The sequence below is a fragment of the Hippocampus bargibanti genome, linkage group LG06, assembly GCF_051943395.1.
Source record: "Hippocampus bargibanti isolate YZ-2025 linkage group LG06, ASM5194339v1, whole genome shotgun sequence".
NCBI classification, from domain to species: Eukaryota; Metazoa; Chordata; class Actinopteri; order Syngnathiformes; family Syngnathidae; genus Hippocampus; species Hippocampus bargibanti.
In genome coordinates this window covers 9,028,807-9,043,778 of record NC_142739.1, presented here as the reverse complement: position 1 = coordinate 9,043,778, position 14,972 = coordinate 9,028,807, and the positions used below count along the sequence as shown (strand labels likewise).

Genomic DNA, 14,972 nt, shown 5'->3' with positions numbered 1-14,972 from the left:
CCCCCCGTCCGAAACAAACCCCGTCTGCTGGGTGAAAGCGAAAAAATAGTTCAATCGACTGGCCAAGGGTTGTCCCTATTGAGAGTTTCAGTTGTATTTAAGGCGCACCAGTCCCACTGGCTCCCGTGTACATTTTTTTTCCGCTCGTATTCAAACTTTTGAGCGCGTTTAAAGGCGAACCGGGAATGCGCATGCGCAGTGGCGGCGCGGCAGAAGTGGCGGATATAAGGATTGGCGCCGGCGCGACAGCTGATGCACTCGTTCATTCTTCCCTCCTGGAGGTAAGGCCAACGCTCTGATGACTTCTTTAAAACACTTTTACACGTTCTCGCCTTTGTGTATCTTGCTCAATGTGTCTAAAAACGCCATTTTCGTCGTCGTTTAGTTGTTTCAACACGAACAAGGGGTGGTTCGCAACATAAAAGCGGGATTCAACTTGAAAATATGCCTTCTTTTTCGATGTTTTAACCCCGAAAATATTGAATACACACGCGATGAGACCAGCTGGTATGGCTGGCTGCATTATTGCTGCGCTTGATTCCATTTTGCACATTTTCTTTTGACCGACTCTTGACGCGGACGATACGAAGTGTGGTTGACAGGCTCATTCAGAAAGTGTTTTTTTTTTTCTGGTCTCCAAAGTTGCTATCCAACATGTCGACTTTAATGTTCGTGGCGTGTAGGACGGAATAAAAGTGCTCTTGGTTAGTATTTATAAATGTGCTACTAACGCATCGGTAGCAGTGTTGACCCACTTAGCAACCCGGCTAACAGCAGCTAATTAGAGTAGCTTCCCTCCCAAACTTGACCTCACTTTTAAACACGCCTAATCAATTTGAAATGGCCACAAATGTGCTTAACGTGGCAGTTAAGGGTTCGATTTAGTTGTTGGGGTTCCCAAAAAGCCAACAGAGTAACGTTTAGGGGTACTTCTGGATCTATTTATGGCTGCTGAGCAAGTCGATATTCAGGGGGCTCCCACAATCCTCCCGCTTAACGCTGCCCGAATTGGCGCGTCTTTGCGTTTCTATTTTCGCGTCAAAGTTGGCATTTTAGCCATTTGTCGTCGCTCAAAGTACGTCAAGGGGGTTTGGGAATGTTTATTCTGACACCTCGAGGTTAAATCTTGTTTTTCAATTGGGTATTTTTGGAGTTTTTATTGTCTGGAAGCGAGGGAACAACAACCCCCCTTTCATCCTCCTCCAATGCAGTCAATCTGTCTCATATTTATTTCCTCCCCACCCCCAATTTAAATTCTTCATTTCGTTTATTTAATTCATTATTTTGTTTAGTTTCGGAAGGTTTTGTCATGACTGGTGTTATATGTGTAACTCCGAGTTATGTTAAATACAAGTGTAATAAGCTTTTATAAGCATTCATGTCCATAGTTTTTCGTATTTGTCATTTTAATCGAGTATGACACAATTATATAATGTCAACAAGTAGGATCGTCAGACTAACTGCAAGTAATGTGAAGTACTGATTATATGCGCCATAATGAGTCTCTTCCTTATTTAATGCATCCTCAAATGCAACTCAGATGGCAAACGCAAGTCAGCAAATATGCAAAAAATACCTTTAACACTGAGACAAAAGCATTTAGGGTGTAGTACACTGTTATTCCACATTACTGTAATACAACAGCTAAAAACCGTCAAATACTCACGGTTGTTATCAACAATATCACTTTTAAGCACCTTTATGAACAATGTCATCCTAAATCCACCATTTTGTACCTTTTCATTGTGACTGGTGTGATAGAATGTCACACTTGTACAATCTCGGGCTTTATAAGTGTTTCACTAACCCTTCGACTATTTAAGACCTTTGTTGACTTATAATTACCACTCACAAGTCAAATACGACCAGATGGGTCTTCAGCATGTATGTGGCAATCAGCAACAGTGGCTCCAGAATGTGGCTCCATACAACTACTCTATTTTTAATGTCTCTTTTTTTTTCTAGAAGCAAAAGTCCCGGTCACCACAACCATGTCCAGACGCAGGTGAGCACCCGGTGCTGCGGTTTGTGTAGGTTTTGAGAGGAGGATGGGTTTCTCTAGATGGGAGAGGGTGGAAGAGGGGTGGTGTTTCCCCCTTCCACCGCCCCTCTTCTGTGTGAAGGGATTAGGGCGGGGCGGGTGCGGCGAGACCGTTATCACATTATTTCACTGTCTCTCTTTGTTACGCAAGGCAATTCATTTGTGAGGTCAAAGTGTCCTCTTGATTTCATTAATTTGTCGAAAGAAATTGTGCCTGTTCTCGAATCGTGATAGAAAATGGACGATGATGATGATGATCTTAATGGTCACATGTCTCCTTAGTGGTCGCATCACCCTTCAAGCCAGAGATGAAAACACGCCCGAATCAGCCATCAGAGAGCCACTGAGAAAAAGGAAGTGTGAGGTCAGTTCACACATTTCCTTCTGGAAGTGCATTTATATACTGTATCTGCTGAAATAAAACACGACCGGAGACATTCGGAGTGTTTTCTTGTTGTTTTTTTTGTCTGGTCAACTCACTTCCTCACATCATGCGTGCATAGTCAAGTCAAAGTCAAGTCAAAGTCAAAGTCAGCTTTATTGTCAAACGTGCTAATATGCATGACATACAGCACAAATGAAATTAATGTCCTCTCGGACCCAGCGTGCAATACATGCAAGGCACTTATAACGTGGCTAAAAGACATACAATTGACAACAGACAATACTTGTAATTTCTGTATGTAAAGTGAGGTAGTGTCGTCTGGAAAGTGAGGCAGTGACGTATGTAAAGTGAGGTAGTGACATATGTAAAGTGAGGAAGTGACGTACATAAAGTGACGTAATGTCGTAATTGCAAAAACAAACAACAAGAAAGGGTTGAAGTGAGGTCTTGCAGAAAAAAAATGAGAAAGAACAAAAAAATAGAGTTCAGGATGATCGTACAGCATGTAGGGTGTACTCAGAGTTCGGCGAGTGTGGCAGTGGGAAGGGGCAGAATCATAAAATGTACATCGTTGTTATTCTCACGCTGCTTTTTCTGTTTATTTTGTTGTGTTTTTACTATTTCTTGCCGGAAACAACAATCAAGACCAAATCTGCACTTCATACACTTTTTAGTTAGTGGGTAGATAGATCACCAATCACTGTCAAGCAGGGGGCCTGCCATGGCTTGAAAGTGGTTCTTGATCTTCACCCAGTCTTTCTTCCTGGTTATGAGCGTCGAAGCTCGAGTTTTGAGTCTTCATTTTGTAGATTGGACTTCTTTATGCACACATTTGGAAGCAGCACAACAGGGGAAAGAAAAGCAATGAAGGGAAGCTGAAAGACAATTTTGAATTATTTAATAATAATTCATGGACAAAATATAGTTAATATCAGTCTGTGATTCAGATATTTTGAGGCAAAAAGGCACCAACCCACATGACAAAAATCCAATATTTCAGATATTGCCTTCATAAATCTAAACATTTGGACATAATTTTTTTCATGAATTTAAAAATTGGAAGCTACTATGTTTAAAAACAATTTTGAAAGTAAAATATTTTGAGCTACTGTGTATTTGAAAAACTTTAAGGAATGAAGTGAGGTACAATACATTCGGGGACTTTTTTCATGTACTTGATTTTTTTTTAATTAAACAAAATAGAGGGGATGTAATGTATGTTAAAAACAATTTTGACAGACCAAATGAAACTTTTTGGGAGAAATCAAATATTAGCTATACAGCTAGCTAGCTATATAGCTTGGTATCTGTTAGCTAGCTATATTTCTATCTATTTGAGTTACTTCCGGGTTGAGGAACGCTGCCGCGTGTGGCTACTGCTGCTCACCCACCGAAAAACCTTTTCTGCGACTGTAACGTGACCTTGACGTGAGTTTTGAAAAGCGCTTATAAATCAAATGTATTATTATTTATGCACAATTTTATCATTATTTATGGGCCATTATAAGTGCCTTGCACGCTGGGTCCGGGAGGACAGTAATTTCATCTGTGCTGTATGACATGCATATTAGCATATTTGTCAATAAAGCTGACTTGGACTTTGATTTGATTTTAAGAACTTTGCAGATGATAATAATAAACAAGTACAAAAATCATTACTTTCTCTCGACTCTTGTGAAAATTAAAAAAAGTAGCACGTTCCGGCAACAAACCAATCCCAATTGTGTTATGGTGACTCACTTCAATCACAATACCGCTAATGCTAATGTGTGCTAACACTGCAACTTTGCTGACCTTTTGGACAACTGAGCTCTCGTGTGAATTAGATCAACAGACTCGTTTTTGGAAATATGCAGGAAAAGGTTTTGGTTGTAATTTTGACCAGGCATCTAGTGTATTTCTATACAAGCTATCAAAATGCCACTTTTTACATGCCACTTTCAACAGAAAATGAAAATATGTGTCTGTTTATGTAACATGTCTTGCTTTTCTCTTGCAGCCCACCAAGAGTCAAACCACCGCCAAGAAACAAAGCTGTTATGAAATTCAGGTTTGTTTGTTTGTTTTTTTTCTTTTTGCATACCCATTGTGCGACAAGGACTGATGACCTAATTATCATAATCACATTTGCACATCTAATCGCTTGTATATAGCCAAAATCGTTTTGAGCACAATATTGCAAATTTCCCCATTGTGGGACTTAATGAAAGGCTTTCTGATTCTGATATACATTTCAGCACCAAAAAATGAATGTACGTATTACGTATAAAATGTCTGTGTAGACTTTAACTCATTTACTGCCATTTACAAATTAATTCGGGAATTGAAAATATGACGTGGAGCCCCATTCCCAAATTTGTTCGGGTTTTATTTTTTTCTTGTGTAGGTGCCGATAAAGCGCTAGAAATGGCCTATGGCAATATTTTTTCCCTTCCATGTTAGCGCTTTGTTTCAGCCTCATCTGTTGTTCAAGCGCTATATAAACCAATATGGATATATTGCATTGTATTTTGGACAGCCACCCTCATTTCAAGCTCATATAGCTCCAGGCCCATATCATTTAGGAATTAACTCTTTTTTTTTATGATAAAAGAAGAGAGTCTAATGTTTCTTACGCTGCATTGAATGTTTATGTAGCCCTAAAAGTCAATATTCTGTGGGCCCTCGAATTTGAGTGACAATGACAAAAACCCTGGCATTGGATTGGACACATTTAGTTCTTTTTTATTTACTTTGGTACTTCCAGGTTGAGTGAACGCTGGTGCGTGTGTCTGCCGCTGCTCACCCGCAGAAAAAAAATATCGTGTGACTAAAATGTCCTTGAGAGATTTGAAAGGTGTTGATGAATGAAATGTGTTATGATTATTATTATTATTACTATTATTATTATTATAATTATTATTGCACATTGTCTGGCAGTGAGTGGGTGAAATTAAAATTTGTTTGAATGATTTTTTTTCTATTTTACAACAAAAAAATGTGTCATCAAAATTAGAAATGTATTTTAGTTTGTTTATTTATTTCTTTCTTTTCCAAAAATTTTGAAAATTGACACTGAATTTTACGCTAAAGTTTTGGTAGGGGGACATGTTTACCTGCTATGGCAGGTGTCACAATCATCCCCTTGTTTTTTACCATCCCTTGTATGTGAAATTCTGACTTTTGTGCTCAAAGTATTAAGAGCGAACATGTGTGCAGTCAAAAACCATTTTAAGAAAACAAAGATTTTCCAACGTTTATTTATGTGTGTATTTAACACCTTAATACAAGTCAGCCATTTTAGATTTTCCCAGTTTTTCCACGGCGGCCATGTTGTGTATTAACCACATACACTATTCTGATGTATTTTTGGGGGATATAGAAGTGTTGGTCAGAGGAAGGAGCGAGCCCGTGCGTCCTCATCGAAACGCCCCACAAAGAACTGGAACCCGCCGATCCATCCAACTTCAAGCAGTACCGTTTCAAGAACATATTCATCAAGGCTTCACCCATACCACGTCTTAGGTAGTGTTTTTCAATGCCACACCTAAGATGGCCGCCCTGCGTTCTGCGTCAACTATGGTGGCATTGACTGTATTGGTCGACGCTTTTCGTGATGTCACAGTTGGGCCAGCTCGGATGACGTATGGATCAAGATGCTCAACAAGGAGCTCAAGTACGTTCACGACAAGAATTATATGCAGAGACACCACAAATTGCAGCCCAGCATGAGGGCCATTCTGCTGGACTGGCTACTAGAGGTTAGAACAACAACACACACACATAAGCACACCTTCGCCGGGGTTGGACCAATATCCTACACGCACACACACCTCCCTTCCCACTCAATATTTATTTATTCATGTATTTTTTTTTTAGGTGAGCGAAGTGTACTACCTCCACAGGCAGACGGCATACTTGGCCCAGGATTTCTTCGACCGCTTTATGCTGACTCAGGAGGATGTCAACAAGGACTACCTGCAGCTCATCGGCATCACTGCGTTGTTCATCGCCTCCAAGATTGAGGTCAGAGGTCACCTTCCTTCTCCTTTGGGGGCACTTTTTTTTAACTTGTGCTAAAAAAAATCCATTTTATGAACTATAATTACTTCATGGTTATTTCATGTTCTATGGTTATCACAGCAAGAAGAAAAAAAATGTTCAAAAGTATTTTTTGCAAAGAAATAAGGGATATAGAAATTCAATTTTTTTTAAATTGTAATTGAAATAAAGGATAAATACAGAGTGTTGTGTCATGAAGGGCATCCGACGTAAAAGCTTGGCCAAAACAAACATGTGAATCAAACCTCTGAAGATGGAGGTCACTGATTCGCTGTGGCGACCCCTCGAAGGGAAAAACCGAAAGGAAAAGAAGAATAATTGAAATAAAGGACAACCAACACATTTTTTTGTTTCCTAACTGACATCAGAAAAACGTTTTATAGCATCTAAAATACCCAAAACACGCAGGCTGATATTTTTAGTCAAATGCAAAACACCAATAAAAATGACTGAAAGTGTCCCAAAACTGCCACAAAATGAGCTCGGAACTGGGCAGATTCAGAAAGTCCCGCCCCCTTGTTCATGACGTCACTATTGGTCTCACACTCTGCCTTGCTCCAGAATAAAAACAGTGGCTTCAGAGAGTTCAGATTCGGAGATGCTTTCTTGTTACTCATCCAGTTATGAATATGATTCAAATACAGTAAAGTCTCGTTATATCGATATCGGATATATCGATAGTCCCGGTTATATCGATACTATTTCTATGCACGCACGGAGAAAATTACATGCAAACAGGGTCGGATATATCGATAGTCCCGGTTATATCGATATTTTTTTGGACTCCCTTGAATATCGATATAACGAGACTTTACTGTAGTTCTGAAGAGGAAAGCATCCATGTTTGCAATCAATTAAAGAAGTCCTTCCATATCAATTTGAGCCGTCTGGACTCCAATGTAGCGCTCAGAAAATGCACAAGATGCCGCACAAGCTCCATTGGAATCGAGCTGCTTTGTCTGCTGGGAATTTGTGTAAATGTACACCTTCTTTATGCGTGTTACCGCTATTGGCTGCGACACACGATTCACCGTCGCGTCTTTTATGTAGTTTTCCTTCTAAAATTGCGATCAACATGATGTTTTAAGATGAAAAAAAGTACCCCAATTGCATTGTGTCCCGGGCTTTCCCTCCGTGACGTCACGCGGCGCAGTGGTCTCCAACCTTTTGTGCGCCACGGACCGGTTTGATGTCAGACAATATTTTCACGGACCAGCGGATAAGTACAACAAAATAAAATCATCCGACAGGCACGGAAACTGTTTTTTTTTTTAATATAATAATAAACGTGAATCCATTGTGTATTTTTATACAACTTTATTAGCAGAGTCCTGGTAACATCGCGCCAACAACAACATATGTAACATCGTCTCTGCCCCTTAGCGCTCTATGGTCACCATGGTAATGTTTAAATGTGCCTTCAAAATAAGATACACCACAAAAACAAGTACAAAGCGCATGAAAAATACAACTCACTACAACTGAATTAATGGGACCCCAGAGCTTGTTTCTCTGCAACGAGACGGTCCCATCTAGGGATAATGGGAGATAATGACACCCGAAGTGTCTTGCTTATGTCCAGTCTACTCCGTAGTTTTGTTTTGGTTGCTGTCACTGAAGAAAACCCCGCTTCACACAAATAAGATGTCGGAAACTGCAGCAGGGCCAGTTTGGCTTTAAATGCAGCTACTCTCAGCCAACTTGAAGACAGTTGTCATTTTCCCCTGAAGTGACAGATTGAGTTCATTGAGCAGGTTGAATATGTCGCACAAGTCAGCGAGCTTTGCGACCCATTCCTCGTCACGGAAATGCGCTGCAAGCGGTTACTTTTTTCTGAGAGAAATCTCTGCAGCGGCTCTCATAATTCAAACACTGGCAAGCGATCTCCCTCGGGATAACCATGTAATTTCTGTGTGTAAGAGAAGGCGTCTGTGTTCCGCGTCCATCTCCTCACAAAGCTACTCGAACAGGTGCGAGTTAAGGGCGTGTCCATTCAATACGCATTTTTCAAAATAAAAGATAGTTCGCACTCAGATAATAAAACGGAAACTATGTAAATTATTTATTCTTTCTGCACGACCCGGTACCAAATGACCCACGGACTGGTACCGGCCTCTTGGGGACCTCTGACGTAGGGCATCGTCATCAACTCAAAAACAAGACTTCCTGAATATTCAGCGCGAGTCTTAAAACGTAAAATATAGCTATATGCGGTGGAATCTTTGTAAAATGCGCTCAGTAGAAGTCATTTGAAGTGATTTTACAAATTATGGACGCGACTTGTGCGGAGGTGTCGGTTGTCCTTTAAATGAATACTATTTTTTTTAATGACACACATTTTTTTATTAGCATAGTTTTATTCTACTTTCAAGATTTCATTTTTTTAAGCAAATGTTTTGATTTGCAGTTTAAATTCCCAATGTGGCACATTTAATTTAAAATGGCGGAAAAAGTTTTAATTAATTAACTCATTCAGGTTTAAAAAAAATCCTATTTGATATTTACAATCCGAAAATAATGATATTTACATTTCTGAGTTTGACCAATCAGAGGCTTTATCAAGTGCATTACTGACACCAAATATATATTTAATGTGAAAATCCTTTATTGCAGGAGATCTATCCACCCAAAATTGGCGAGTTTGCCTACGTGACAGATGGTGCGTGTGACTCATGGGACATCCGACGCACAGAGCTTCACATCCTCAAGGTGGCGTCCCACATTTTCAACTACATTCAGTGTTGAAGTTTAACCACCCTTGAAGTTTAACCTGCCCGCACACACAGTGATATACTTTTAAAATTCTTGTAGGCATTGGACTGGAATCTTTGTCCGGAGACTCCCATCTCTTGGCTGAAGCTCTACGCTCAGGTGGAGGCCCAGAAGGACGATGAAAACTTCCTGGTGCCGCAGTTCTCGCAGGAAATGTACATCCAGATCACGCAGGTAAAAAAGAAATCTTGCTAACTTGCAGCCATTTTGTAAGGCCATTTTGGTCTAATTTATATACCATTCCGTCCTGTTTTGCTAATAAATAAAAAGAAAAAGTTAAAGGACAACCGATGTCACTTTTTTGTTTCTTAACTGACATCAGCAAAACATTTTATAGCATTTTAAATACCCAAAACACGCAGTATGATGTTTTTATTAAAATGCAGAACACCAATAAAAATGACTTAAAGTGTCCAAAATCTGCAAAAAAAAATGAGCTGCGAATTGGGCATTATAAGAAAGTCCCACCTCCAGTTTGTGATGTCACGCCAAGACGTCTTTCATTGCTTGAGAATCAAAACAATTGCTTCAGATACGGAGAATATACTTTCTTGTTACACCTCCAGCTATGACTATGATTCAAATAGTTCTGAAGAGGAAAGCATACATGTTTGCAATCAATTAAAGAATTTATTCCATGCCATTTTGAGGCAACATTGGGGAGAAACGATCACCAGAAAACAGGCACAAAATGGCGACCTCGTGTGGCCACCTCCGTTTTCACAGGCTGATAAATTCCTTATATGGAGCTTGGACGCCCTCTTGTGGCTTTTGGGTGCAACACGAGGTCCCCAGACCAAACAAGTACAGCAAAATACATTGACGTGATGGAAGGACTGCTACAATGCATTAGTTTTTCGGTCAGGGGCGTTCCTTTAGTGACGTCACGTACGGACTCGTCACCAACTCAAAAACAAGACTTCCTGAATATTCAGCGCAAGTCTTAAAACGTAAAATATAGCTATATGCGGTGGAATCCTATTAAAATACGCTCAGTAGATATCATTTGAAGCCATTTTACAAATTATGGACACAACTTGTCCGGAGACGTCGGTTGTCCTTTAAAACTACACACAACATACCTTATTCTATGTATAATAAATGTGCTATTGTGTGAGCAGTTGCTAACGTGCTATTAGTGGCGGTCATCCTAGGTCGCTAACATGCTCAGCGTTGGGTGTTTCCTGTTGGTAGCATGCTAACACTTCAAGATGTTTCATTGTCAACACGCCAAAAGACTGTCTTTTTGCTGACATGCTAACTAATCTCTTATAGAGTTTCTTTTTGTTAAAATGTTCTCAACAGTGTCTCAGTTGAGGACTTCCTGTTTGCTAACATGCTAACAGTTTCAAGCATGTTAGTTTCTAACACGGAGGCCTTTTACATTTTCTCACGTACAAACACTTGAGGACTTTCTATTCCATCATGAAGATTCACACACAAACACAGCTTTTAAAAAAATGTTTACAACATTTGTGGGGGTTTCTTCTCAGCTGCTGGACTTGTGCATGATGGATATCCACTCGTTGGACTTCAGCTACAGCGTACTCGCTGCCGCTGCCTTTTGCCACTTCTCGACCTTCGACATCGTCAACAAAGTGTCCGGTACGTGCCACAGATAGTTTTCTGAGATCCTGCTAACACGATTTTATAAACCGTCTGAGTCAGCTTGATAAGATTTTGCGTGCTTGCATTGCATCAGGTCTGACGTGGGAAAGCGTGTCAGAGTGCGTGCGGTGGATGGACCCCTTTGTGGACACGCTGCGTTCGGAGGCCAAACCTGAGCTCAAGACTTTTCCCAACGTGAAGACCGAAGACCGACACAACATCCAGACGCACGTCACCTACTTGGACTTCCTGGTAAGCCTCCTTTGTCTTGGGGGTGAAAAAAAGTACTTCCTGTTTGCCTGTAATAACCAAACATGGTGTGAAGGCCAAAGTTGGATTACTTATAATCATAATGTATAAAATTACTAACAAAATTAATGTTTTTCTTGCATTTTTTCCCTCAGAGAAAAGCTCAAGAGCGCCAAATTGTGGAAGTTGCCAACTGCCCTTTATCGCCAGTGGTTGCCGTGGCACCTATCTTGACTCCGCCGAGCAGCACGGAAAAACCAGCCAATCACTGAGCTGGGGGGAGGGGGGCTTCGACACCCCTTTTTAGCAGTCCAAAAAAACGGAAGTTTAATTTAAACATACAAAATAAGATTTGTGTGATACTTCCCGGTGCTACTTGACTGCGTCGTTCCGTTCCATTCTTGCGATGGGAGGCATGCAGCTCTGTGGTCACAACGGCGACCACTTTTTTGGAGTGTATGTTTTCTCTGACTGTTTCATTCCTGGAAACTTGATCTGAGCCGTCGCCACCGCTTGCACGATGCCACGACTTCGTATTTATTGAATTAAACAAAGAATGAAAAAAATAGGAATCTCGAGAGCTATTTATGACTGTACGTCCTCATTTGTGCCTTGAGATGCTTAAACATTTTTGTTTGTGTACTGAATTCCAATTTTTTTGGGGGGAATGTTCTTATTCAGAATGATGTAATCTTTTAAATAAAAAAAAAACAAAATCCGTGCCCTGTGATTGCTTTTGCTCTAAATGACTCAGAATATTTTGGTAAAATCCCACTTTTCGTTTTAGGAAAAACAAATCCAGTGGGGCCTTGGTTTACGAACTTAATTGGTTCCCAGCCAGACTGTATAAGGCGAAAAGTGTGTATACCAAAAATTAATTTCCCAGAGGAAACCATTAAAATGAGAATAATCCATTCCCATGTCTTCATACAATATAATTTTCAACTAAATAAGCCTTAAAGGACAACCGGCGTCACTTTTTTGTTTCTTAACTGACATCAGAAAAACATTTTATAGCATCTAAAATACCCAAAACACGCAGTATGATATTTTTAGTCAAAACACCAATAAAAATGACTTAAAGTGTCCAAAATCTGCAAAAAATTGAGCTGCGAATTGGGCATTTTCAGAAAGTCCCGCCCCGAGTTCGTGACGTCACACCAAGACGTCTTGCATTGCTGGAGAATCAAAACAATGGCTTCAGATTCAGAGAATATGCTTTCTTGTTACACATCCAGTTATGAATATGATTCAAATAGTTGTGAAGATGAAACCATACATGTTTGCAATCGATTAAAGAATTTATTCCGTGCCATTTTGAGGCAACATTGAGGGGAAATGTCTCATTGAAAAAGAGGCACAAAATGGCGACCTCCTTTGGCCACCTCCTGTTTCCACAGGCTGATAAATTCCTTATATGGAGCTTGGACGCCCGCTTCTGGCGGCTTTTGGGTGCAACACGAGGTCCCCAGACCAAACAAGTACAGCAAAATACATTGACGCGATGGAAGGCTACAATGCGTCATTTTTTCGGTCAGGGGCGTTCCTTTAGTGACTTCACGTTCGGACTCGTCACCAACTCAAAGTCTTAAAACGTAAAATATAGCTATATGCGGTGGAATCCTATTAAAATACAGTGAGACCTCAACTTACGAACTTAATTGGTTCCCAGACAGAGTGTGTAAGGCGAAGTGTGTATCTCAAAAAAGAAATTTCCCATCGGAAACCATTAAAATGGGAATAATCCGTTCCCGGGTTTCCATAAAATATACTTTTCAACTAAATAAGCCTTAAAACTACACACAATATACCTTATTCTATGTATAATAAATGTGCTATTGTATTGCAATGAAAGAAATACACTGCACTGTATAATAAAGTCACTTTATTTACATTTGTGATGGTCATTTATGGCTTGATGGAATGGCGTTGGAGGTCGAAGGTCAAAGGGAATTGCATGAGGAATGTAATTAAAGAAATAAACTGTGCTGTCAAATAAAGTTTTATTTGCCTTTTTGATGGTCGTTGATGGCTTATGGAAGGAGAGTCACCTTCCATAAGGACTGTTGGATATGTTCGGTCGTGTGCTTCCGCCGAAGATCACTCCGCTCGCCGTGGTGGGTGTGTATTATGAAAATAGTGCTTATGAGGTTTAATTTTCATAAATTTGTAAGATGAAAAGTTTGTAAGTTAAGGTGTTTGTAAGTTGAGGTCTCACTGTACGCTCAGTAGAAGTCATTTGAAGCCATTTTACAAATTATGGACACAACTTGTCCGGGGACGTCGATTGTCCTTTAAAACTACACACAATATACCCTATTCTATGTATAATAAATGTGCTATTGTATTGTAATGAAAGAAATACCCTGCACTGTATAATAAAGTCACTTTATTTACATGTGTGATGGTCGTTGATGGCTCTTAATTGACACCTGTTGCTGTCTGATGTGTAAGGTCTTACGAAACTAAGGTGTAAGGTCTTCACATTATCATGCATCATGTTGATGATTCTCATAGCCACAGTCCTTTCTGTATGGAACTGTGCAATAAAAGCCTGCCTATCATTCCACTTAGCCAACATTGCCTTGATGCTCTGACTTGATGCTGCAGCCATCTCCTCCTCCTCGCCATCAGATGACAACTCCCGAATGGCTTGCTTCTGCTTGTCCTCTTGAAGGAAAATCAAATCCTCTGTGTTGAGGACCTCATTATAGTCAGCAACAAGCTCCTCAATGTCATCTGCATCCACTTCGTGTCCCATGTTCTGTCCAATGGAAACAATGTCGTCCAAAACAACAGAGTCATGAGGATCAAATCCTTCAATGCATGCGGGCCACAAATTCTTCCATGCTGCTTTCAAGGATCGAAGGGTAACATCATGCCAAGCCTTTAGTCACGTGAAAGCATCGAGTAAATAAAGCCTTTAGGTAAAGCTTTTAGGCGAAGGATGGTAGCAATGGTGGACTTAGCATATCCACTAGGCCGCTAAATCAGACAAACGCACACCTCTTTCGTGTTTCTCAATGATCTTCTTCTCCTCTGCTGTAATTTTGTTTTGTGTCTTCTTTGGCTGAACAGGCGCCTGTGGTGGGGTCTTTTTCGGTCCCATAACAGCAAAAGCATCTGTAAAAAACTCCTTGAAGGCGATCGATGTCTCTCTCTCGATCGACGCGTGTATTCAGAGAAAGGGGGTGTGGAAAGGCTGGCTGGCTGGGGCGCTGTTCGGTCATGTGCTTTGGTGTTCTTCCGCCGAAGATTACTCCGCCAGCCGTGGTGGGTCGTGTGTATCGCGAAAAGTAGTGCTTAATCCAAGGTTTAATTTTAATAAATTTAACCTTTGTAAACCGAAAATTTCTTAAGGCAAGGTGTTCGTAAACCGAGGCCCCACTGTACCAAGCATAAAAAAAATCCATGCAATTTCAGGTGGAATTTCCACAAAGGTGTTCATATTTTTCCAGTGGTATTTTGAAAAAAGCAAAATATATACCTGTCGACTTATACGTGTTCCCCATATTTTTGCACTTTTTTAAATCATTTTGAATAATGAGCGGTGTAGTACGACTTTTATATGGGAACTTTTTTTTTAAATTGTGCACAGATCTTTCAGACCATTTTGGCTCAAATCCAGTTTGTCTGCTGTTAGCCAACAACAATGCTGCCGCCGATCGCTACTATTGTCACGGCAAACCAGCAAAAGTCATCCTCAATCGTATATTTTTTTTTATCGCTGCCTACGGTCGGATTGATAAAAGCATAACAAGCGCATGCGCGGTTAGCTAGCTGTCTGCATTGTGTACTACAACTCTTATACGGGAATTGTAATCATTTATAAGGGCAGCTATTAGCCAAGGTTGACAGTTATGAAAATATTCAGGG

At 40.3% G+C, this 14,972-nt stretch overlaps 1 protein-coding gene across 1 annotated transcript; it reads left to right on the top strand.

The window, feature by feature from the left end:
* The first annotated feature begins 209 nt into the window (after window positions 1-209).
* On the top strand, window positions 210-11,810 carry ccne2 (cyclin E2). The gene is made up of 12 exons (XM_088999525.1): window positions 210-281; window positions 1,966-2,005; window positions 2,324-2,405; window positions 4,426-4,476; window positions 5,788-5,930; window positions 6,031-6,166; window positions 6,285-6,431; window positions 9,081-9,176; window positions 9,279-9,413; window positions 10,733-10,844; window positions 10,942-11,099; window positions 11,252-11,810. The coding sequence occupies exons 2-12, from the start codon at window positions 1,992-1,994 to the stop codon at window positions 11,366-11,368; spliced, it is 1,191 nt and encodes a 396-aa protein (XP_088855651.1). The 5' UTR covers window positions 210-281; window positions 1,966-1,991; the 3' UTR covers window positions 11,369-11,810.
* The last annotated feature ends 3,162 nt before the right edge of the window (window positions 11,811-14,972 follow it).

Excerpts from the sequence above, each read along its gene's own strand:
- ccne2 (XM_088999525.1), top strand. Across the intron at positions 2,406-4,425 it reads TGAGAAAAAGGAAGTGTGAG|CCCACCAAGAGTCAAACCAC; the intron begins GTCAGTTCACAC and ends TTTCTCTTGCAG. Across the intron at positions 6,432-9,080 it reads TCATCGCCTCCAAGATTGAG|GAGATCTATCCACCCAAAAT; the intron begins GTCAGAGGTCAC and ends CCTTTATTGCAG.